Source organism: Myiozetetes cayanensis, unplaced genomic scaffold (genome assembly GCF_022539395.1).
Source record: "Myiozetetes cayanensis isolate MyiCay16 unplaced genomic scaffold, myiCay2020 scf12, whole genome shotgun sequence".
NCBI classification, from domain to species: domain Eukaryota; kingdom Metazoa; phylum Chordata; class Aves; order Passeriformes; family Tyrannidae; genus Myiozetetes; species Myiozetetes cayanensis.
Genome location: NW_026086826.1, coordinates 22345687 through 22368730, shown reverse-complemented (window position 1 = coordinate 22368730; position 23044 = coordinate 22345687). Strand labels below are relative to the sequence as shown.

General features: G+C 41.0%; 1 protein-coding gene across 2 annotated transcripts in view; it reads left to right on the top strand.

Moving 5' to 3' along the window:
• CRB1 (crumbs cell polarity complex component 1) overlaps window positions 1–17112 on the top strand; it is a 99796-nt gene extending 82684 nt beyond the window's left edge. The window contains exon 12 of one of the 2 annotated variants that reach the window (XM_050306975.1): window positions 12338–17112. In XM_050306975.1, the coding sequence (XP_050162932.1) occupies window positions 12338–12466 (129 nt within the window). In that variant the 3' untranslated portion in view covers window positions 12467–17112. Of the gene's footprint in view, window positions 1–12255 lie in introns of both variants that reach the window. The other variant, XM_050306974.1, reaches the window with a different exon arrangement.
• The last annotated feature ends 5932 nt before the right edge of the window (window positions 17113–23044 follow it).

Here is a 23044-nt window from a genome sequence, read left to right as displayed (position 1 = left end):
CAGCGTGCTGTGTCTCATGGAAAATTCCATTTGGTCCTTTCTTATTTTATTGTTTCCTTAATCAGACACAAAACTCGTTCATGCCAAAAGAAAATGTTTGGTTTCTATACGTACGAAAATGCAACACATCCTTCCTGGTAGACCTAAAACCACTAGTAAAAAGTGGTGTCTTCTGTCACTTTCTACAGATTTGGAAGTTATCATCCCCATCCAAAATTTTCCCCATCCTTCCAGTAAGCGATAAGCCTCCAAAACAGTGATGTTCTCTAGATGGAGTAGGCATGGAAGCTGTGTTTCCATTCAGTACTCCCTTGGAGAAGCACTCAGGCCTGATGCACAGGCTGGTCAGAGTGCAACTGACCTGCACCCAGAACCCTGAAACAACTTACTTCACCTCAGGAAAGTTTTCAGTTGAAAATTCCTAACTTGTGGTCCTTGTTTTTCTATCCTATCCCAAAACTACTGGTGACAGAGGAAGCAAGAGTATTCTTCCAGGAGAAAACAATAATGTTTGACACTTCTGGCAGAATGATATATAACTTGCTTTATTTCATGGTTACCTTACTGATATTGAAATACATATGAGTTTGGGAACATTCTAAGGAAGCATGTAAGTATCAATCAAAAGAATTCCTTGGAGCCAATAAAGAAGCATCTTGGAAATCCCTGATTAAATTATTAGTTGAATTAAATGACTTATTTGTGGTATAAAAATTAAAGATAGCCAACAAGCAAAGTGTCAGGTCTGCAAGACTTCCCAGTGGAATTTTGGCAGAGGATGAACTATCTCCAAACAGTGCGACATAAGCACAGTCAGGTATTTTATCAAACTGTTGGTAATTGTTGGCTTGAGGCAGTTACAGGTAGTGAGACTGATGGAGCCAGATCCTTTCAATATCTGAGAGTGTGTAAAATCAGAGCAAGACCCTTCAGCAATCTCTAATCTGTAACAGACCCATGGGGCATGGAGCTGAGCCCTTAGGCACAGAGGAGTAAGCAGTGCACTCAAGGGCATTTGCCCAAGAGGAGTGACTGAGCAGCCACCCTGGGAAAAAGCATCTGTCCTGGTGCTCAGGCAATAAGTAACAACAGGTCAGTTTATGTGGAAATGTGAGTTTAGACTAAGTTCAGACTGTAAGCCTGTAGTAGGTACATATGAGTGATTTATTACCAGTGCAAGTGCAATATTCTTGTGGTTTAAACAACAGAGAATGCCGTACTTCACTCCAAAAAAGAAATGTCATACAGTAAAAATGTCTGATTGCAACAGCTCAGTGAAAGTTTTCTTGCTCAGGGCTTCAGGCCTCAATGTACCAGCAACTGTACAAACCCCAGCTAGGCAGAGACTGGAGGGCACACCCTAAGCCAGACCTTGCTAGTTCTCATTGCAAAGGGAGTGCTAGAGCCTGGGCAGGGCTGCACTGCCCTGGTGTGACAGTCCATGGGTATTGTGCAGGCAGTGTTTAGGCAGGATGAACAGATTAAATTTAATTACCATTTCCACCATGGGTTGCCTAACTAATCATTAGCTAATTGTGTCTCTATTTGATGCCTCAGTTTCCCTCCCTGACAAAAGGCCTCCTTTAAAGGGGTTCTCTAAACTGCAACCTGCTGTTTAAGAAATAAGGCATCAAGGATGGAGCTGAGAAGGAAGAACAGCTTAGGCTGTTTGTTCAATAGCAGAGAACTCCAGTATCTGAGACAGGCAGACTCAAAGAGGGGTTGGATCAGGAATACCTTACACCTGTAGGATGGATTTTGACCTGACTCCATGCACTGTAAAAAATGCTACTTTCAGCCTGTGTTGAGGAGACCAAAATTAATCCTCTAGTTAGAAACAGGGTGAGTTGGCCTCATGGTCAGTGCTCCTCACCTTGGAGAACCAGAGGTAAATCCAGTGAGCTGAGTCAGCATGTTTTTTCCCCATCCCCAGTACAATCTTCAAGAAAATCTTCAGAAAATGTAGGTATTCTTCTTAAAAGAAAGACATTGACAAGGCTGCCGTTTCTTCCCAGCATATCAGAGTAAAACTCTCTAATCTGAAGTACAATGTATTTTCTCTTAGTTATCTTTAGGTGGCAGTAAGGTAAAAGCATGGAGTAGAAAGTTAAGAGAAGTCTCTACCACATTTTTGAGACCTTTTCCTCATGTACTATACAAGCTATACCATAGAAAGAGACTTTCTAAAATGCTTGCATCTTCAGCAAATATCCAAAAAGAAATTATTACAGTTGACTTCATCCAGTTCACGGTCAGATGCAAACCTACTGAATGCCAGTGATATTAACACAATAACTAGATACTGTATTAGGTATGCAGTAATTGATCCAAGAATCCCTGAGGACAGTGGTAAGGTTCACAGGCAGAGAGAGACAAACTCATATGATTCTATCAACAAGATGGAAGTACACTAAACAACAACAACAACAAAAAAGGGGGAGGAATGAGGAAAAATAACTCCACAAACAAATCAAAAGTCTAAATCAATTTTAAACAGGGTTTCCATGAATAATTATTAACATGGAAGTTTATAATTTTTTTTCATTTACACTTTTCCTTCATGCATCTCCAGCATAGCCTTTCCTCAAGCTAAACCCTAGTTTATTAACAACTAAACATTAGAGATTTTGTCTCTAATCAACTTCCTGCTAGAAAAAAAAAAAAAAAAAAAAAAGCAAGCCAGTAGGATAAAACCACCCTCAAAGTTTTTATCGAGGAATATAATTAGCTCAGTAACGTGACAGTGTCACATAGCGTGCTAAGGCAAGTATTATGTAGCCAGTAAAGGTCTATCTTATACCATTAATATTTACAGTTGGAAGCACGAGATGGCTGCAATTGAAGTGCTGCACCCAGCAAAGGCTAGAAGCTGACTTGATACCTTGTTGCCTGACAGTGTGAGACAGTCAAATAGCTCCTTACTTCATCACTACTTGACAGCATAATATTAATGCTAGGTAGCAACACATGGCTGTTTTGCAGGAGCTTAGCACCAAATACAGAGAAGAATTTCATGGAACAGTTTTGAGACTGTAGGCTTCGCTTATTAGCAGAGAAGTAGGGATGGAAAGTGTCTGGCAGTTACAAAATCAGACAGAAATCAAAATGATCTCTGCTATATCATACACTGCTGACCCACACAGTACACATTACTGGACAAACTAAGCAGCTTCTTATTCCCACAGAAAGTGGAAGGAGACAGGGCTGAGTTTCAGCACAGGTTGCATCTGTGCAAGAGAACCAGGACCTGGGAGTAAGAGGACCAGACCCTGCTACACATTGTCACAGTCAGGAAGCACAGTCCACAGAAGGGGGCTGCGCTTGTATGTGGTGCTGGTCTTTGATGGGTACTTGGTGCTGTTCTCAAAGATCAGATTACAGAAATAAAATTTTAAAAAAATCTACCTCTAACATCTCTAGTTAAGAAAGAGATCTGTAACCTCGACTGCTGTGTGCTGAAAAGTGGAGTTCTGAGCAGCTCCAGGTTGTGCACAATTCAGGTTGTGCAACTCAAAGTTAACTGAGATTAATAATTCAGAACACAGGAGAATCATGCCTGGTGGAGAAAATGCACATGGAAACATTAGTGAGGGGAAACAACAGCCCGTTCTGATGGACTTTGGGCTTCCAGACTGCAAATACCTCAGCAATACGTCTTTTGTTTTCCCCCCTTACACAGAAAAAAATGGATTGTAGAGTGATAGATAAAATATACATGCAAAATTCAGGGGAAGCAGAAGTTTGCAGTAGGAATGGTTTAGCTGCCCACTTGACGTGGCTGTTGATACCCTACATTATCATTTCCTGCCCCGTTCTCTTATCCAAATGCTGTCATTCTCATCAGCTCCATCTTGAGTATCAAGTCATCATCCTCCACATCCTGGTCTGAGCAACACCTATAGAATCAATCCATTCTTCTGTCTCATTATTTTAACTATTTCACCCTGACTACTAAACTGCTATTCACCTCTTTTCCTTGGGAACTGTCCTGTCCTCATCTTCAGGGCTGTAGCATATTTTTATAGTCGTCTTCTGCTTTGGGATTTAATCTACTGACCCCATTACACCCACTTCACCCTTCCATGAAAGAGGATTGGACTTCCTCAAAAGGTCACTACTGTGTGTTCTTCCAAATCCCTCCTCAGGAGCCATTTCTGCTGTGGCGAGTACAGGAATGCAGTAAACTCAACCCAGCTACACTCAGGGCAGTGACAGAAAGTCGCTGTTTTCTGCAATAGTCTTGAGTTTAAATATCATTCCTTCCTGCAAGATGCTTGCCTGAGAAGGATTTGATCCACCACCAAGATTTACTCATATAGAGTCTGCTTCCTAAAAGCTGTAGTTATTCCCTGCGGAGAAACACCACCTGATGCACTGTGCCGTCAGCCATGTACAAAAATAATTCTATATGATGCCCCAAAGCATTTCCCAAACTGGAAAGGGATGTTGCACCCCAGAGACTGACACCTTTACTAAAACATTTGTCTAGTCAGTGATATAGCAGCTATGGGACAAACTCCTCCTCAGCACGGTTTGCCTGGATTTGCACCAGCTATAGATTTTCCCTCTTATCCTTTCAGATTGCAGCAGATGGTGAAGTTCCTACACCAGAGGCTGTCGATAGAATTTTAAAAGGCATCTCATAACAACACATTGGAGCTGCACATTTAATCTGTGCTGCAATACCAAGAGGATCTTAAAAAGAGCTGGAGAACCCTTACAAAAATAGCACTGGCAGTTGCTGCAGCAGTGCTATCGAGGAGCCTCCTCAAAGCCCACAGGTTAATGAGAGCTGGCCTCCCAAACTGCCACCCAAATCGCTTCTCTCTGTGTAACCAACACTGCTGTCTAAGAGAAAAGGCATTTAATACTTTGTCCAGCAAAATATCTGATGGAGATTTTAAGGGCCTACTTATGTACTTCTGTCTCATTTGGGTCCATGGCTCACGTACAGTACAGTGGCCAGAACCAGAAATATTATTCCTTCTGCCTAAGACAGACCTTTCAGACATATTAAACACCACTGTTTTCATAGATGGATCACTTTCATTAAACAGTTAATACAAGTCAGACATCAATACCACAAGTAGTTAAAGAAATTACAGTTACTGCATGTAGCCTGTTCCTTAAAGCTTAATTCCTAAAAGTGAGCTCCCGAGTTGGAAAAGCTGCTTGGCCAAAAGGCTAATATTGTCAATAGAAGGCCACCTAAGCCAAACATTACTGCATGTACTAGCACTGAGGAAGGGGTAAATTACTTTGATTTAAACACAACACTGTCTAAAGTGATCTAGGAATGGTCCTAGAATCTAACGTGGGGAGCAGGAGGTCTGGGTATGCCAATCTGACTGGAAGATCAAGATTAACGTGAACAAAACCCATGTTTAACCGAAGTCTGCTTTACAATTTAGTTGCAACACTTCAGAGAGTTCCATCTCCAATCTCTTGCTCCACTATAATTAGAACAAACTTCCTCGTTAACTTCTGTAGTGTCACAACAGTGTGGCTTCATGTGCCAGGAGGGAGGCTGTCAGAATTTCTTAATGAGGTACTTTCCTTGCAAGCCCAACTAAATCCTACACTTCAATCATCTCCATCTTCTTCATTTTCTCACAGAACACCAGAGATGTAATTCTTCCTCGATAGCAAAGGACTGCATTTTTCTGATGTATAGCTGGTCAAGCCAGATGATCAATTTATCATTATAGCAGCTAACATGAATTCTCTCTCCACTTTTGCTTTGATTTCAAGAACTGTCAGAAAACTAAAAGTTGACATTTTCCAGGAAGAAATCAATTAAAACTGTCATGTGTCAACTGAGACAAACTATTCAAACTACATTTTATAAAAAAACCCATATACTACATAGAGGTGGTTGTGAATGTAATTTCTTCAGAGATATTTTAAGAAAACATTCAGACAATAATCAAACAGAAAATAGAAAAACAACAAAAAAATAAATTACTTACAATCTTTCTTCTTTAAGGCAAACTACCTATATGTATTATACTGTGGAAATTCTGCACACACCTAAATTTTTAATTCAGCAATATCCATAGGGGTACATACAGGGCTTGGGGTCTCATTCAGGCCCTCCATTAATGGGACTGTATTTTCCTGCAGATATCAGGAAAACAACTCAGAGGCAGAAACAGCAATGGCAATGATGAATTTCAAGGTGATCTACAACTCTACGTCATATAGGGATATTTTTCAGAGGACTACAGGGGTAGGTGAGGGACAACAGGACAGCCTCCTCTCAGGGAACATGGTGTCGGGGAGAAGTTCCTAAGATGTGGAGGAAAAAAGCAGTCATGCTTACCTTGGGGTGTTACTTTGCATACAGAAATCACCACAGCCAATATGTGGCAACTATAGGCCACCCTGAACTGGATCTGAAGTTTTCCTAGGTCTGTTTTTCCCTCTTGCTTTCTGCTTATCAATCTTTCAGAATTCACTTTTCTTACCAGATAATCCTGAAACTTGTTAAGCATCAGGTTTACAACAGAGCAAATATTGCGCCTTTTGGAAATTACTTTCTTCACACATGGGGACAAGAAGAATGTCTATGCAATGCAACTGCCACTTCTGAAGCCCACATGATGAACTTGTGAGGTGTGTAGAAGGAAAAGGAGTGGTGGTCTCCCTGGTGATGAACAGTAGGAAAAGGTGCACTAAGTGCTGCTTCCTTTGTTGCCACAGGTACCAAAGTAGAAAGCAGTTAAAGGAAATAGGTGATCTGTATAAAATCTTAAAAATAGTTTATCATTTCCAGCGGCCTGTGTAGTGTTTAGCTCAGCTGAACATGAATCTGTTCTCCTTAAATTAGTCCAAAATGGATTAAAAGTTCAACTCTACAGCCCAACACAGAGGTCAACACAGCTCTTGGGACCTAGTGGCTGGTGTTTAGGACAAGCAGAGCAGCTACCTCTTATAAATGATGCGAGGGAGAGGAACTGGTGATGACTTGTGAAGATGAAAAAAGAAAATCACAGAAAAAGGGAGTTCATGTGCCACTCAATTTTCATTAGAACAAAGCCAGTCTATAGATTTATGGCCACTTTACTGCTCTTGAAAACTGTAGTCTCACAGGCTGGGGTTATCGATGCATCTCGTAATAACAGATTTGTATATGACTGACTAGATTTCTTCTTGAACTATCCAGATTCTTATAGGAATTCAGCCTTTAACAAAAAAAAATTCTGATAGGAATGGCAGTAAATCCTCTAAGAAATAAACTCAGCACATCTATGGCCTCTTTAATCGAGTAAATGGCTTTTCTTTGGCTGCTCATTGTTACCCCTATATGCCCCCCAACCTTTCAAAGAAATTCTGACATGGATTAGGACCACTCAAGCCAATCAGCCCTCATTACTATAGCAAATGGTTTTGATTTGGGGGCAGTAAATCTGGACGGCATGGATCAGATGTTCTTACCGGGAATGAAGTGATAACCCTGGGAGTGGTGTCAGGACTCAGGATCCTGAGACTTTGCCAGCGAAAGCTCCGGTGCTCACGAGCAGCTGTAGAACTCCCAGAAATCCCCACGTGTGTCAGAGAAGGGAATTCTCCGGGGTTTGTCAATCCGTGTATTTTAAATCTTGCGTTGATGTCTCTGTCTGGAATCCAGAACGAGGCACAGTTCTGTGGGAGCGCTGAAATGAAAGCTGGCTAATTCCTAATGCCCGGCAACAGAGGAGTGCTGCTGCTTTCAGAGCACGTCGTGCCTTTCACATCCCAAAGACACATCCAAACCACACTTTCCCATGCACAGCTCATGCTCAGGCAGCAGCATCCCAAGGAAGAACACCCTGCTCCTCTCATACCTGCACAGGGATTTCTCCACCAGCATCACAGCTCGCTCTTCTCTCTCCCTGATCTGGCTCAGCCTTGGTGTCTCCAGCCTTGCTTCTCATCCCTGTAATGACTCAGAGCAGGATTAGATCAGCTGAGTCACGCTGAGGTAAAACTCACAGGAGCAAGAGGCCCCGTGTATTTGGCTGACTCCGTCTCTCTGCAATTCCACTTGCCTTTGACACTTGGCACACATGGAAACATTCACATACAGCAAATCCCTAATGTTCCCTCTTATAAAAAAACCATTTGGGAAGACAGCTTGCTTAAAGATAAGCATACATACACTGGATTGATAAATGCCTCTGAGCTCTGACTTGTGAACCGGGTCTTCCTTATCCAAACTGTTCATCTACAAAGCAAATCAAGGAACCAAGGTGGAACAATAAATCTATTTCAATAACCAAATGAAAAGCAAAACCTAGTCCTACCATGGAGTTTCACTCTATCCAATGATTTATTTATTTTCTCTAATCCAAATATTTTAAATAATTTTAATAATTAGAATAACCATAAAAAAATTAACTTTGAAATGAAACTGCCAGTGAAAAGCCAAAAGACTTGACTTCCAAAAAAGACAAACCCTTTTTTCCTGCATTTTTTCCTGTCTCTGCAGATGAAGCTATTCACTACACGAAAACTAAATTCAGTAATATTTTTTCTCCTTTTTTTTTTTTAAATTTTGCCAAAATATATTTGTCTTGTTCCAGCTGACATCCAAAGACATATAAATAGAACATGCTACATAAAATAACTTAGTGAGAAGCAGATAGGTCTTTTAGTGTCAGCAGACCTAATTTTGTTGGTATTACCATGGGACATGACATCATCTTGCCATCAGCATCCATTACCACTAAGGATACAGCTTTTACTGACAGTTCCTCTATATTAGGGGCAGGGGAACTTCACAATTGTTCTGTCACCGACTACCTTTCAAACAGGCTCATGAGATAATTCAGGCTGGAAGAGCCCTCAGGAGTTCTCACAGTCCAGCCTCCTGCTCAAAGTGTAATGACAATCTCTAAGGTATTGCCCAGGCATTTAATTAACCCTCCTTCGTTTACCCTACATATATTTAATTATTCATAAGCAGTGCTGCAGTTACATTCAGAAATAGCTGTGATCACCATGTGGTATTTATTAGCAAGAATTCTTTCTGAGAGGCTGTCACAGTGTTAGGAGGTCTCATAAGCTTCCTTGACAACAAAGGTTTTCAGCAAAAAAACCCAGTAACTTGTTGTTGTTTCTCTTCACAAACTTCCAGCAGTCTTGTGGGGTTTTTTTTGGTCTTTTTTTGGTTTTTTCGGTGCTGACACAAAATAGTTTGTCTTGCTCTGTTTTTATCTTTCCTGGGCTTTCTCCTTCTGCTTTTGTATCTCTAGGCCACAGAACATCTCTTGTGTGGGTCTCTGCCTCAGCTCTGTGAAAAAGACACCAAAAAAATTGTATCTTGCCATGTACCAACCAGTCAGTTCAATAACCTGATCTTAACCAGTTAATGTTGGGAAGGAGTAGCAGCCTGTGTGATCCATCCAGGGGGGAAGCAACAGGCGAGGACTTACCAGAAAAGCCTGAAAGAATGATTTGGGACCTTTAAATTCAAACTGCATTATTAAAGCCCACTCCCTACCATTATGCCAAGTACATGGTAGGGTCAGTGACAGAAACCCCTTTTTCCACTGTCTCAACAGCTCTATGTTCCTAAAAATGCTGCTCAATCCTTTCGTTTTTGGGATCACCTGTTACAGTCTAGTCTACCATCATTACCAAATATGCAATGAACAGACCCCGAGATGATGGGGGACAGAACTTCTCAGATATTCTTTTCTAGATCAGCCAGCTGATTTTCCAAGTTAATTTCACTGTTCAGCCATTAATTACTGAAGAAGCAGTTGATTTTGATGGGACCAGACTGCAAAGCCTTCTGGCAACTCTGGTTAGCAGTTCAGTGCAACTGCTAAGGGGGCCACCTATATTGTAAACTACGGCAGTGAGCTGTGGGCTGATAAACCAGGGGACAGCACTGGAATGGTGGAAGGGTTTTGATCAATAGAATCTACCTAAAAAGATGAAGTAAGGGCGCTTTTTTTCTTATTTAAAAATTACGAGCAATGTAAACACAGAAATAAAGTTAGTTTATGTCCTTGCTCGTGATAAAACCCCCAGCTGTCCAGATATCCATCAGTGGAGTAACTTCTACAGTGTCACTCGGGATGGGTAAGGTTTCTGTTATAAATAACTACAGCAAAATGAAAAAAAGGGCCCTGTTTTGAAGATTTTAAACTGAGAATGAGGTTTAGATATGTGACTGCATTTTAACAAGTTACAGGCTCTTTTTCCTCCCCAACTCTTTGCATAAAATTTTTCTTTTAGAAATCAAATCAATTTGAAGGCTACCATAAATGCAAATGTCTCCATAGATACAGACATGCTTACAACAGGAGAGGAAAGGAAAGAGCATGGACTGGAAAACAGGAGAATAAGTTCAGAAATTTCACATACCAGAGACAAGGCAATGCCATCCAGTTGCCTATGGTACTGAATTTCTTTCACAAACGTTCTGTTCAATCCTAGGATAGAGTTAACTTCGACTGTCTCAGTCCTCAGTTTCCCAGACCAGATGATGAAAATATAAGACACCTTCTGAGAACAAAAAATTGCATTAAAAATTTGCAGCATCTCTGAGAGAAGAGGAACAAGGGTCATAGTTTAACAGAGTGCAGAGCAAAACCAAGATCTCAAATATATCTGTAACACCATCCAAAGACAAAATGACCTTCCCAATCCAATACTATTTAATAGGCCAACGTGTCTCATGCCACCTTGTTTTACAGTTGGATTCATGTGGTCTGCCACCTGTACTAGATTATTTCCATTGGGAAAAATGTTTTTAAAATAATAGGGACCATATATTTAGCCATCAAGGACAGAGGAAAACATCCTAGTCGATCATATTATCCCCTAGAGAGAATCCCTGAGCCAAACTTGCTTTTACTGTTATAGTCGGTCCTTTTACATCAATGTGAGGTTGGAGAGAGTTAAAAAGAGGAAGGATTGGTTTAACATTTTCCCTCTGGCACTGCTGATCTCCTGCAAAGGCACGAGTCCAAGTGATGTACACACACCAGCAGCAGCCACTTTCCAGTGCATCCATCGCTGAATGCAGGATCATCATCGTTCCCTGTACTGTAACTGCCCTTCCTTAGAAATGGCGAGTAAACAGGTCACTAAAATACCCTCTAATGTGGACCATCTAACTGGGAAATGGGCTTTGACCTGCTGTTTTCCGTTTTTAAATATTTTGGGATTTGGAAAGTTCAGCCTGAAGCACACATTCATCTCGGGCAGCTCAGCTGTCACTCATAATACAAATCAAAAGATGACAGATGGCAGAATCTGCCCAGAAGTTCAATTCCTGCTAGGGTCACTCTGTCCATAGTGACCATTTTTCCACACTAACCACATCACTTTTTTGCCTCACCTCACCATAAGCAATTTTTACTCACGAAAGCATATACATAGAAGTGTATAAAACACTCATCTACCAACTATAAAATTTCCCTGGCCTAAAGATTTTCAAAAAAAAAAAAAAAAAAAAAATCAGAGCATCCTTATATTCATCCTGTATTGTGCTGCTCGGTTTTCTGTAGAGGAAGCTATGAAGCCTGCATGTGGAAGAAGAGCTGGATGAATATTTTAAAACATACTTGTGTTAATACACTGATTAATTTCTCATGCAATAGATTTCAGTTGTGCTCTTGTGCAGCCTTTATACACTTATATCATGCCAAACAAGCTGGTAGAAAAGTTCACTGGCAGGAATGCCTGTAGAAATAGTACATTTTACGAAAATATATAATCTATACATATAAGTGTGTGTGTGTGTATATATATATATATATGGGGTTTTTTTCCACATAAAATTGACTCCTCCAGCAAGAGAAACAGAAATGTGGCTGAATATATATCCAGTCAAATTAGCCCATGTTTAACTTGCAGTTGCAAAGACCAGCAATAACATGTTCACAACCAGACCAGGAATAATGAATTATTATTGAAGTGAATAAACAAATAATTGCTGAATTACTACTGCAGGCTGCAGACATATTAACTTACAAGTTATTTTCAAGGTAAGGAAGCTGTCAAAAGAAATGGGTCACTGCATGAAATTCATCCAGCTCTGCCTTGAACACTAAGCATCCAGCACCATGTGTGTAATTTTCTGGAGTCCAAAGAACGAAATCTGGAGGGCCTAATTGTACTTCTCTACTTCTTCATCAGCAGCTTGTCTGTGCAAAGCCCTGTTCGTAGAGTGTTTTTTGTTTTCCTTCCACGGTAGCTCAAGTGTGTCTCAGTATTCTCTTGACGGAAATTATATTGCAATTATTTCAATCCTTCCAGTTGACAACTGGCTTGATCTCGAACATATTCACCTCCATTGGCTCAGTAACGCTGGCCTTGTTATTGATCCTCTTCTTGGCAGTTGTGGTTTCAGTCATCGCTGCCAATAAACGGGCGACTCAAGGGACCTACAGCCCCAGCCGGCAGGAAAAGGAGGGATCCCGGGTGGAGATGTGGAACATGGTGCAGCCACCACCAATGGAAAGACTGATTTAGAAGACAGCAAAAGCACTCCTCCGTCCCTGAGGCTGAAAGGGGACGGTGTACATATGTTAGATACGTTAATTTTCATTCTGATATCAGGAATGCTCGTTATAAATATTGCAATGACTTCGGGCTTTCAGTGTTTTCCTTTTGAGTTCAATAACACGAAAATTCTTTTAGCATTTAAGTGAACCAATGACATTTACCATTGCTTTGGACCAACCCGCCCAAGGACAACTTTTATTTGCACTAGAAACTCCAGCCTTGATAATCAGCAGTAGGCATTACAGAGAGTAATGGCTCCTGGGATACATGTAAGTGCCTGTCTTGGACACAGCACACGTAACAGCTCCTCATTCGTGCTCTCCTCTGACTGCCCAGAATCACTTCACTGCAGAAGATGATGCAGACAAATCAACCAAGCCTGTACAATAAAGACATTGTAATTCTGTTATCAAAGGGTTTAGTACTAGAGCCGTGCCTCAGCGTATCTACTTCCATCTGTTAATCAGGGATTAAAAGGAAGCTGTGCGAAAACTCTCCAAAATAAAAGCTTCAAATTTAATTGTTTTTCTTTCCTCCAGTTCTTTCACTTTGTCTGCCGTCCCTCCACCTTCTACCAAAACGAAGGTGAAATGAATTTTAGTTTCCACAAAAGCACATATTTCTGTGAGTATAAATGACTGTATCCTAAGATATCCAGTGGGCACAACCCAACCTTTTAGGAGACATGGAATCTAAACATCCTAAACAAATCGTGTGCATCCACACTACTGCCTTTTTCCCATTACAATATTACCTGGTGGTCCCTTTTTGAAAATTATTGCTTCTCACACTGTAAACATGCATTGGCTGCCAAAAAGCATGGTCAGAAACATCTCCCAAAGTTCATGGAAAATAGGAGTGGCCTACAGGTTGGCTTGAAAATAATTACAACACTGGCTTGAAATTAATTACAGCAAAGCTGGTGCTTCTCCTGACACTCAGACTTCTCACATGATCATGGAAAAATAAATTTTTATGTCGCAATTTTCCTCTTTTAAAAGAGATAATCCATTTAACTACCTCATAAACCTCAGCAGCACAAGGGCTGCTTTGTCGAAAAAGAAACAAATGCATAAAATATAATGGAGAAGCCCGTAAGGTTGTAATGGGATAGACATTTACATAGATGTAATATAAATTACACTGACAAATAATGGAATGAAATAGACATTTGATGCAAAGGAATCTTGTAATGAAAAAGACATTTGAAAATGTAGGTTAACGGTTGGACTCAATGGTCTTAGAAGAGTTTTCCAGCCTTAACAATTGTACCAAATATATGTGCCAAAAACACACCCAAGTTAAAGGGGTTTTGGGAGTGTTGAGGCAAATTTTAGCCATAACTCATGCAGGTTATTTTCAGGTGTAGGCAAGAAATTAATGTACAAACATTGTTCCCACACAAACTGAATCCACAATAAAGAGGCGACAGACCGAAAAGTCCATGACGGCATTTCCTTCTTCCTGCACTGCAGCTCACGTGTTCCTGCAGTTCAGAAACATCCCAGACAGATACATCAAACCCCAGATGATTATTCCAGGAGTTGCATAATAGACATTCAATATCCAAGAATTTAACTCATCTTTTTAATTAATGATCAATTCATAATTCATTTTGAATGAGCCCCTTAAGGCATTACTGAAGATCAATGCCCCTCACATTTATTTTTGTATTAGATGAATAGCAGTAACTATGATAGTAAGCACATTTAGGATTTTTTGCAGTCCTCACCAATATTTTTCAAAACAAGGGCCTACAGAAAATGTGAGTAGATGGTTGGATTCAGGCTGAGTTAGAAGCATAGAATGTAGTCAGAGCAAAAATGCACAACAGATTTTATTCTAGCCCAATTTACAGCTTTACTACTGAAGCTTATTATATTAAATGCAATTGTTGTACAGCTGCAGTCTAAATTCAGAGAGTTCAAATGACAACTAAGGAAAGAATGGAAAAATAAGTTACTAAAATTATGATAAGAGAGAGCAGAAATTCAGGATAGATCTTTTCAAAACGTAGCTTCATGCAGTAGGTTTTAATTGAAACTTTTGATTTAACCCAGCTTTTGCCCTATGAGGCAATGCTGAGGCATAATAAAGAATAACATAAAGATAGTTAGGTGTGATTGTTTCTAGAAAGATACAAAAACACTGGGGAAGAAAGAAGAAATTAACTCAAAGAGTGTACAGATTGAGACAGAAAATACCATCTAAAAGGGACAGCAAAGAACAATGTGTTCTTTGGATGAGAGACCACAAGAGAACTGGGAGTGATTACTGTGGACTCCTAAACACATGGCTTAAAAAAGCTGCGAGAGACCCAAAGGCAAGGCCAACTCTGCCTAGAAAGTGGCCAAGTGGGCAGAGGCACAGGATGCTGTGATAACATGAGGGCAAGCAGGGAGTGAGTGGAGAGGAGATGTAAGGCTGCAGGCGGGGCAGTGCTTGGGGACAGCAAGCTCTGAACACCAGGGCAAATGTACAATTAAGGCACAAGTAGCAGAAGCAGCATTGAATTAGTGTAGTGGATACAAAGAAGGTGCTTCCACACACCTGCTTTACCTTCCTTGTATTTTGACCAATAAGCTCGAAGGAGAAATAGAATTGATAGAGATCTCAGGGTGAGATCAGGCAGAGATGAAGAACGAAAACCAGAAATTAAGTAATATCAGAAATAGCAGTAAAATGGTTATAATAAAGATCTGACTTTGAAGTTTGCCCTTCTTTGAACTAGATCACATCAGCAGGTCCCTTCCAGGCTAAATTATTATGTGATTCAAAGAAAAAGGACAAAAGAGACAAAGCAGGTAAAGATGGAGGCAGTCTGAATGGAGAACTAACTTGAAGGAAAGTGTCACTGTTCACAGGGAAACACAGAGCAAGAATAAGGGAGTGGATGGAGAGTAAATCTGCTCTTCTCAGTGGTTTGACTTTCTGGGTGAAGTTATGGAGACAGTAGAAAAACAATCTGTACAGAGGCAGTAAAATATTCCAGAAAGTGTTGCCACAGAGAGAATCTATAGGGCTGAGCAAGATACCCAGGAGCGTGTGCAGAGTAAGGAAAAGGCAGACAAGATGAAAGCCTGAAGACTTTTTATACAGACCAAAGAGATTTCTGGAGGAATACGATCCTAGAGAATTAAAAAGACACCCATAAAAGCACAACAAAGGGAAAAAAAATCTCACAGTGAAATACAAGTGTGGTTTGTAGAAGGTAAGTCAAGGAGACAGAAGGCAGGGGGAAAACCTTTAAACTAAGATTAGAGTAAGTTGTGATTGCCGTTAGTCTTGGTGGAGAGGAAGCGATAAAAATAAGAGTGGTGGAAATTCACAGAAAAATGAGAGAAGAAAAGGAAATGAAAGTGAATGGCACTTGGTGGAGGTGGAGGCAAAAGCTGGATTGCAGCAAAGGTGAATCTGGACTTTCACAGCAGTGAGACCGATAGGGAAGGGAGGGAGGATGATGGTGAGTTAGGAATGAGAATTGCCTACTGAAGCAGATCTGTGTAAGATAACTTAAAGGGAGCATGTTTTACTTCAAATAGGGATTAAAATGTGAAATATTCAAAACTCTATTTATGATCTTATACGAAACAAACAGGAAAAGGCCCAGAAGGCAACAAATGTCAGTTCCAAATACACCTTCTGAAAAGCTGAATTAATGAAGCAACATCCAAAGGCAGCAGGGAGGTAGATGCTGCAGCTGGAAATGCTCAATGGCAGCCCGGAGAAGCACAAAAGTCCCAAAGCTGTTGCCACATGAACATGCTACAGCAACCGTGAAATGCGTGGTTAGGAAGACTGACCCTTCCGGGCCACATCTCAGCCAGGGAACAACAGTTAAAACAGGTGAGAATACATTATAGAGAATGTCTTTTACCATCTTTGATGAAATTTAACCCACGGATTAAGACCAATATAGCAGATGTCAAACTATTTTCTGCTTCTCAGCCCAGGGGTATAATGAAATGTGTATAAAAGCACAGACATTCAGGGAGGAGCAATAACATCTAGGAGTTGTGGAGAGTATTTGTGCTGCTATAAGGAAAAAAATACTGAAATTGGCTTCTGGTTCCCCAAAAAGCACTGATAATCTCCAATAATGTAGAGATATCTCTACATAAAATATTTAAAAGAGTTCAAAATTTCATTTGTTTAATCTATTTGACTCAAAAGCTTCAAGGAAAATAAATTATTCATGATCACTTGCAACTTATCCCTTAAAGAAAAAAATGCTCAATGTACTCCCAAACTTTATACATTTAAACTTTCTCTTCGTGTCTGATAGCCTCACAAAGAAAGACAGGGTGCTATGTTAGAGCACACAATCTGCTCTGCACTAAACCCCTCAAGATACTCAGAAGCAGGGGCAGGATGAAACTTTCCTGCCTTTCATGGTCCATTCCCTTTTCCCTTGGAAAAAGGTGACATCCAGCCTGTGGAACAGCGAGCACTACCTTGCATTATGTGCCTTCACCATTTTATGTAAAGTTCACTGTTCCTTCTCTCTCTATATATAGTATTTTTATAGTTTAGATGCGGTATTCATATCACTATTTTGCTGTGTACAGGATCAAAATGACCAACAAATAAAGATTATATCAAGCCACATGTAGCCTGCATTTTTTTTTTTTTTTTTTGCCCTATGGGATTATTTCATCATGCAATTACAAAGGAAATTATCCCCAGGCCAGAGGAATATTTACAGTTTAAAAAGTCAAATTTGCACTTGGAATCAAGTGATCAAGAAACATTTCCCATGCTTGGAAATGAGATGAACATGCCTTGTGCTATGGTCGAGGCTGCCAGCCTCAGCACTGCAACGTGCACCAACCTCTGTCCACACCCACACTGACCAACTACCAAGGTGGCACAAATCCATACAGCTTCATGGAACTAATTATACAAGCTGAGAAGCAGATGCTCTGTTTTTGAAATTAATGCTGTCTTTCCAACATTGGGGACAAGTGCAGGCAGAAAAACAGCGAGCAGAAACAATTTTCTCCCCTTAGTATGTCCCATTTTTACGATGGATTCTCTGCTCACTTCTAAAGTCTCTCTGTTACTTTTCAATAAAGATCAACAACCTCAGACACCACAAGTCCTACTGCCCCAAAGGCATCAGGCAGTCGCCACTGCAAGGGTCCACTCAGACCAGCTCAGTTATCCTGGTGCTTGCACTGGCATTGCAAGCTCCTCTGCAGCCTGGCTGCACAACCACAGCCCAGGACACTTCCAGGTAAGACACATCCCTTCCCAGGCCTCCAAAACTCACATCTCCTGGCCCTGGAGGAAGTGAGAAAGCATCTGGCCCATCAGCTTTCAGGTCAATGAGAAGCTAAGCCACAATTTATTGTCATTGTCTACATCTGTTAGTCTGGCTAGTGACTATTGTTCAAACAGGTGCTAATTAATAACATCATCTAAATTACAGTACTAAATAAAGAACACAGTAAATAAAACTTTTTTTAAATGGTCATAATACATGCAGTCCTGCAGCAGAAAGCTTGTGTCCAGATAAGAGGCAGAAAAGTCTTTTTCCCAGGCCAAAATTTCTCTGCTGTGTTTTATTTAACATAAGCCCCAAGTCTCACTGAAGGACAAACCTTAACATGTGTAATGTCACATAACATCAGGAATCACGGATCAGAGGACTTTGGCCAAGTTCCTTTTCCTGTGCTATTCAATCACCCCTCAGCTAAAGAAAACTGACACCTCTGAAAATAACTCAAAAAAAAGAGCATCAGATTACGCATTGTAACTCAATAAAGTTGAACAGCGAATAGCTGACAACACCAGAATTTTGCCTATTGCAAAATGTCACAGTTGAATGAATGGATGGGGCTTTCATGCCCCACTGAAGCATGCACAGGCTTCAAACTACTGGCATGTGTCAAGATGCAGCAAAACCTAACATTTGTAAAAGATACATCTGGTGTGCATTTATTGGGAGCAGAGTGAGGTCTTGTTTAAATTGCACACACGAATTTGCTGTGGAGAGTGGGTGATACCCCATGCCTCACAGTAAAAGCATGTTTTAACCTAAACTCCTCCATCTATAATGCATGTCATGAGGTGTGAAGACCCCTTGCACAGCGAAAAGCCACAGCATAAATTATGAATCAAGGCACAGGTGGAGTCCTGAAGGCCAGGCGGAGTTCTCAGTTCAGTGGTGATTTTTTTCTGGGTTTATGTTCTTTCAAATGATACTTATTAGACAAAGATGTATTGGAGATTTTATACTGCAGCCGATTAGAGCAACTTTATTGTATTCTGACTTTACTTCACAAAAGTTGCTTTTAATTGCTGTTTTTATCAGGCCATTATTTTTCTTTCCTCAGAATCATTTGACAGAGCGATTACATTCACCAGCAATTCACCTAACATTGTCAAACACCAGCAAGGCAGGCATATCCAAACCATGGCCTTAAATCATCTCTTTTGATCAGAGCAGAACTACACTGGCCTTCATCTGGCTCCATGCTCTTCATGGCACCGTTTGAAGCACGCCGTTTTCCTCAGCTCAATATTGTGCGTGACCTTTCAGATTTCACCTGCAGTTCCAGCAAAAGTGCAATTTCCACCAGCACGCATTGTAATAACCAGCGCTGACAAAAATGTGTGTTTCCAATTTAAACCCACTTGGTTTCACTTGGCACCTGCGCTAAGCCTCCCCTGGCAGCAGAAATTCAGGAGGAGCGGCAGCAGCAGAGCAGGGTCTGCCCAGCAGCCCTGACTGGATGTGACTGCTCAGGTAGCCAGCCCTTGTCACCTGCACGAGCAGCCCCTGGCACCGCAGCACGTTCGCAGTGCCCGAGCAGTCACAGCGCGGGGCACCCCCGGTTACGTGGCTGCTTTCTGTCCCTCAAAATAAACAGCTAAACCATCTTCCAGGCAGCTAGCACCAGGCTCACAGAATTTCAGGTGTTGCTGCCCCTAAGTGGTTTCACAATCCTAAGGCAGACCGAAGGGAAGATGGGTGGAACATTTCCGCGTATTTTCCCTACAAGGGCAAAACACCTTAAAGAAGTAAATGCAGCTTGAGCTGCTTCTAGCCACCTCCTCAGTCTCCTCCAGCAGGGAGAGGATACCCACATAACAAGCTGTGGGCATCCAGAGTGATGTGGCAGCCAGAAGCCCAGGCGTTATTTCAGAGGCAAAAGCACAAGGCTCTCCTCTCCGGCTGCCCGCAGCACCACTGTGGGAACTCTCCTTCATGCCTTGGCTGCAATGACCAAGAAACATCCGCAAAAGGAGAAACCTCGATCCCAGTGACAAATGAGGGAAAAAAGCAAACCAGAGTACCATGCAGGCGCACCGCTCTTCTCTCTCCGTCTCTGGCAATGCCTCCTCATGTGTCAGTGGCTGCAGCTCTTCCAGAGATTTAAATATTCCCTCAGGCATACCAGTATGTCAAGTGTGGGTTGTTTAAAGCAAGTCAGCAGGGTGACACTTTCCTTCTGAAGTGTATAAACCCACAATGTCCAGTTGAACAAGCCCAGTGCCAAGCACTTTCCTTTAGAGGGACCTGTGGTGGGATCACAGACAACCGTGTTAAACCTGGCTCCAGGGAGAAGGAGGCTCCTGCAGGTTTTTGCATGAGAAACGAGCCCAATGGAGAAGACGCAGATCTGCCTTTTGGGGTGGCCCAGTGCTGGTACAAGTGATTAAACCAGCCCCAGAGAAGATTATTCTAGTTCAAAACCATGGGTAACAGTGACCACCAGCCAGAAAAACATGCACCCACACTCAAGATCTGCACAGACTGGATTAGCCCGTTTGTCACTCTGTCCCGGGATATACCTTTTTTGTGTAGCCTGCCTGAGACATACAAATCACTTCTCAATTTTTCTGACACTGAAAAAAAACCCCAATTACACAAGTACTGGTCTGTTGACATTTAAAATGAGGCAATGATGAATATTAAAAAAAAAAAAAAAGGTTAAAAAAAAAATCCTGGGCCAGCAACCCAAAGGACCAAAGACAAATCACAAAATGGGATGCAATTAATTAGGCTGAAATGCCAACAGTGTTCAGTATATCGTTCAAAGTATCCGTGGTGTCAGACTGCTACCATGACCCCCAGTACGAATATGCCAAGGGGAAATGTAGAATAGGACTGAATCACGTAAGTTAAATACAAATATTTTAAAAATGACATTTTAATTTCTACCTCACCATTCTAACATTTTCCAGATCGTTAAATAAGCATGTCACCTATTCTCAGAGCAGGCCAAATGTCAGATGTTTGTATGTATTATTCAGCTGAACATTTTAGTACATAATCTTACTCATTGCTAAACAGGTATCATTATATTAACAGGTTATTTTCTTAAGAGAACAGAAAACAGCTGATACTGTGAAGTGGGGTATTACTGAGAGTGGAGCCAAGGCCAGTGTGGGACTGAGCAAAGGTCTGCAGGCACGGGGGGGGGGGAGCAGGGAGCCCCAACTTTCTGCTGTATCTACGACTTCTAAAGCACATTTCAAGACAGAGCCTCAGAATTAATCTACCACAATTTAAGTCACCAGTGCTAAACCACTCTAAAAAAAAACCTGGGCTCCAGAAGTTGACACGCTCCAGATGGGTATGTCAAGGATAAAACCTCAAAGTCACAAGATGGTTTTTAATATTTGGCCTATCAACAGCCCGGGCTGAGAAAAGCACCCTCTGTCCATCTTGAACACAACAGAAATGCTCCTCTTCACCATTTAGGAACTATCTTTAGATAAACCAAATGAACTAATTTTGTACCAGGATAAAAAGCACTCACCTTGAAAGTACTGAAGTAGAGTTATTAATAAAATTATATGTACTTGAAAAACAAACTTCTGTAGGTAAATGAGTTTTGTATAAAGTCTACATGGCAGAGTACATCTTTACTGTGTCATCCATGAAACTGAGTATTTTGTAGGACTTAATTAAGACCAGGTAACAGACCTCAAAGGTAAAGGCTTTCAACCAAGTTTAATTCATTCTTTGCAGGCCACCTTTCTTTTTCAGTGTTGTATGTTTGGTTTTGTTGCTGTTTTGTTCCCCAAGTTTCAGTGGACACTGAAATAAAAAATTAGTGCAGCAACACACCATCAGGAGCCCAGCCCTTTGACTTTCAGGAGGAGTGTGAAACAGGCAGCCAAAGGAAGGAAATTATATACAGCCCACAGCATATTCCAAATGTGCTTCCCAAACTTTGCTTTTAGAACTAGTACTTGTTTATGTTTCATACAGAATTTCTAACAGGATTGACAGCCTCTGGGCTTTTGAAGTGCAAGAAGCTGTTAGCATTTTCTTTCTGACTGATGAAAATCTGCAGACTGACTCGACTCTGCTTTATCTGAATACCAGCAAACCCACAACAACACTCCAGGCATTGCTCAGGTTTTTGTTGTTGTTGTTGTTATTGCTTGTCACATCAAATAAAAATCTAAATCCAAGAATTTGATAGAATTACTTTTCATTTTGTGAACATGAGCTTAATGCACAGGGAGTTCTGGAAAGAAAATGAAATGTTTTGTCCATCATTCAGGTTTGGCTGCAGCTGCACTGTGTCAAAGTGTGGTGCAAAAGCGATCCTCATCTCACTTTTGAAGCACAACCAGTTACTAATGAATAGGAGCATTTCGGATTTCTCCTCCTCCCAAACAAGTCCCCCAAATGAGGGAAACAATGCAACTCTTAATACATGAGCCAGCTTTCACACCCACGGTGCTACCACATGGCTGGTACACCAAACTCCTTTGAAACAGTTTTTCACAAACACCTGGTATTGTGGTATCGGCAGGAACAGAGCGCTGCTGCATCACCTGGGTAAAATTTGCCAACTTAACTTAGACCATCTTCTTTTATTACCTTCTCTCCTTCAATCCTTTCTCATTCCAGATTTGAAAGAGCTTACTGAACTGAAATATCCACAGAAGGCAAGCTGCAACCACACTCTCAGTGTCCTGAGATAAAAAACTAAGGAAAGTAGGTAAAATTTACCTGAAAGACTTCATACTTTGTCGCTCCTTCTGCAAAATTGCTTCTCTAATGTCCTCCACTGACTCATAATCTGGACCTATGACAAAAAAGTTCACTTTCACAGCTATCATTTTAACAGCTGAGTAAATGTGGACATACCTACTGGAAAAAACCCAAAACGACTGCAAGATCACCTCAGCTGGTGTCACTCTACTGGCTGCAGTAAGCTAGCACAAGTCTAATGGCAAGTGTTAAAATCACGCCCACATTGTTTTGTATCAAGATAATTTGTAATTTTTTCATCAGTTGTGGACTGACTACATAAATATTGAAACCACATGGTCTCTACGGTCTGTCTGCATAAGTTATCAAAATGCTTTTAATTTAGAAGAGTGAATAACAGATCAGATTATACTGCATAGACATTTAATGGAAAATTCTAGCTGAATTCCAGTCATACACTTGCACAAAATAAATCAGCGAAGCAATTACAGTAAAAAGCTAAGCCACATCTGATAACACATTCATGATGTGTTACTGTGTTACATCGCAGTGCATTTGTGTGGCAAGGTTTAGGTCCTG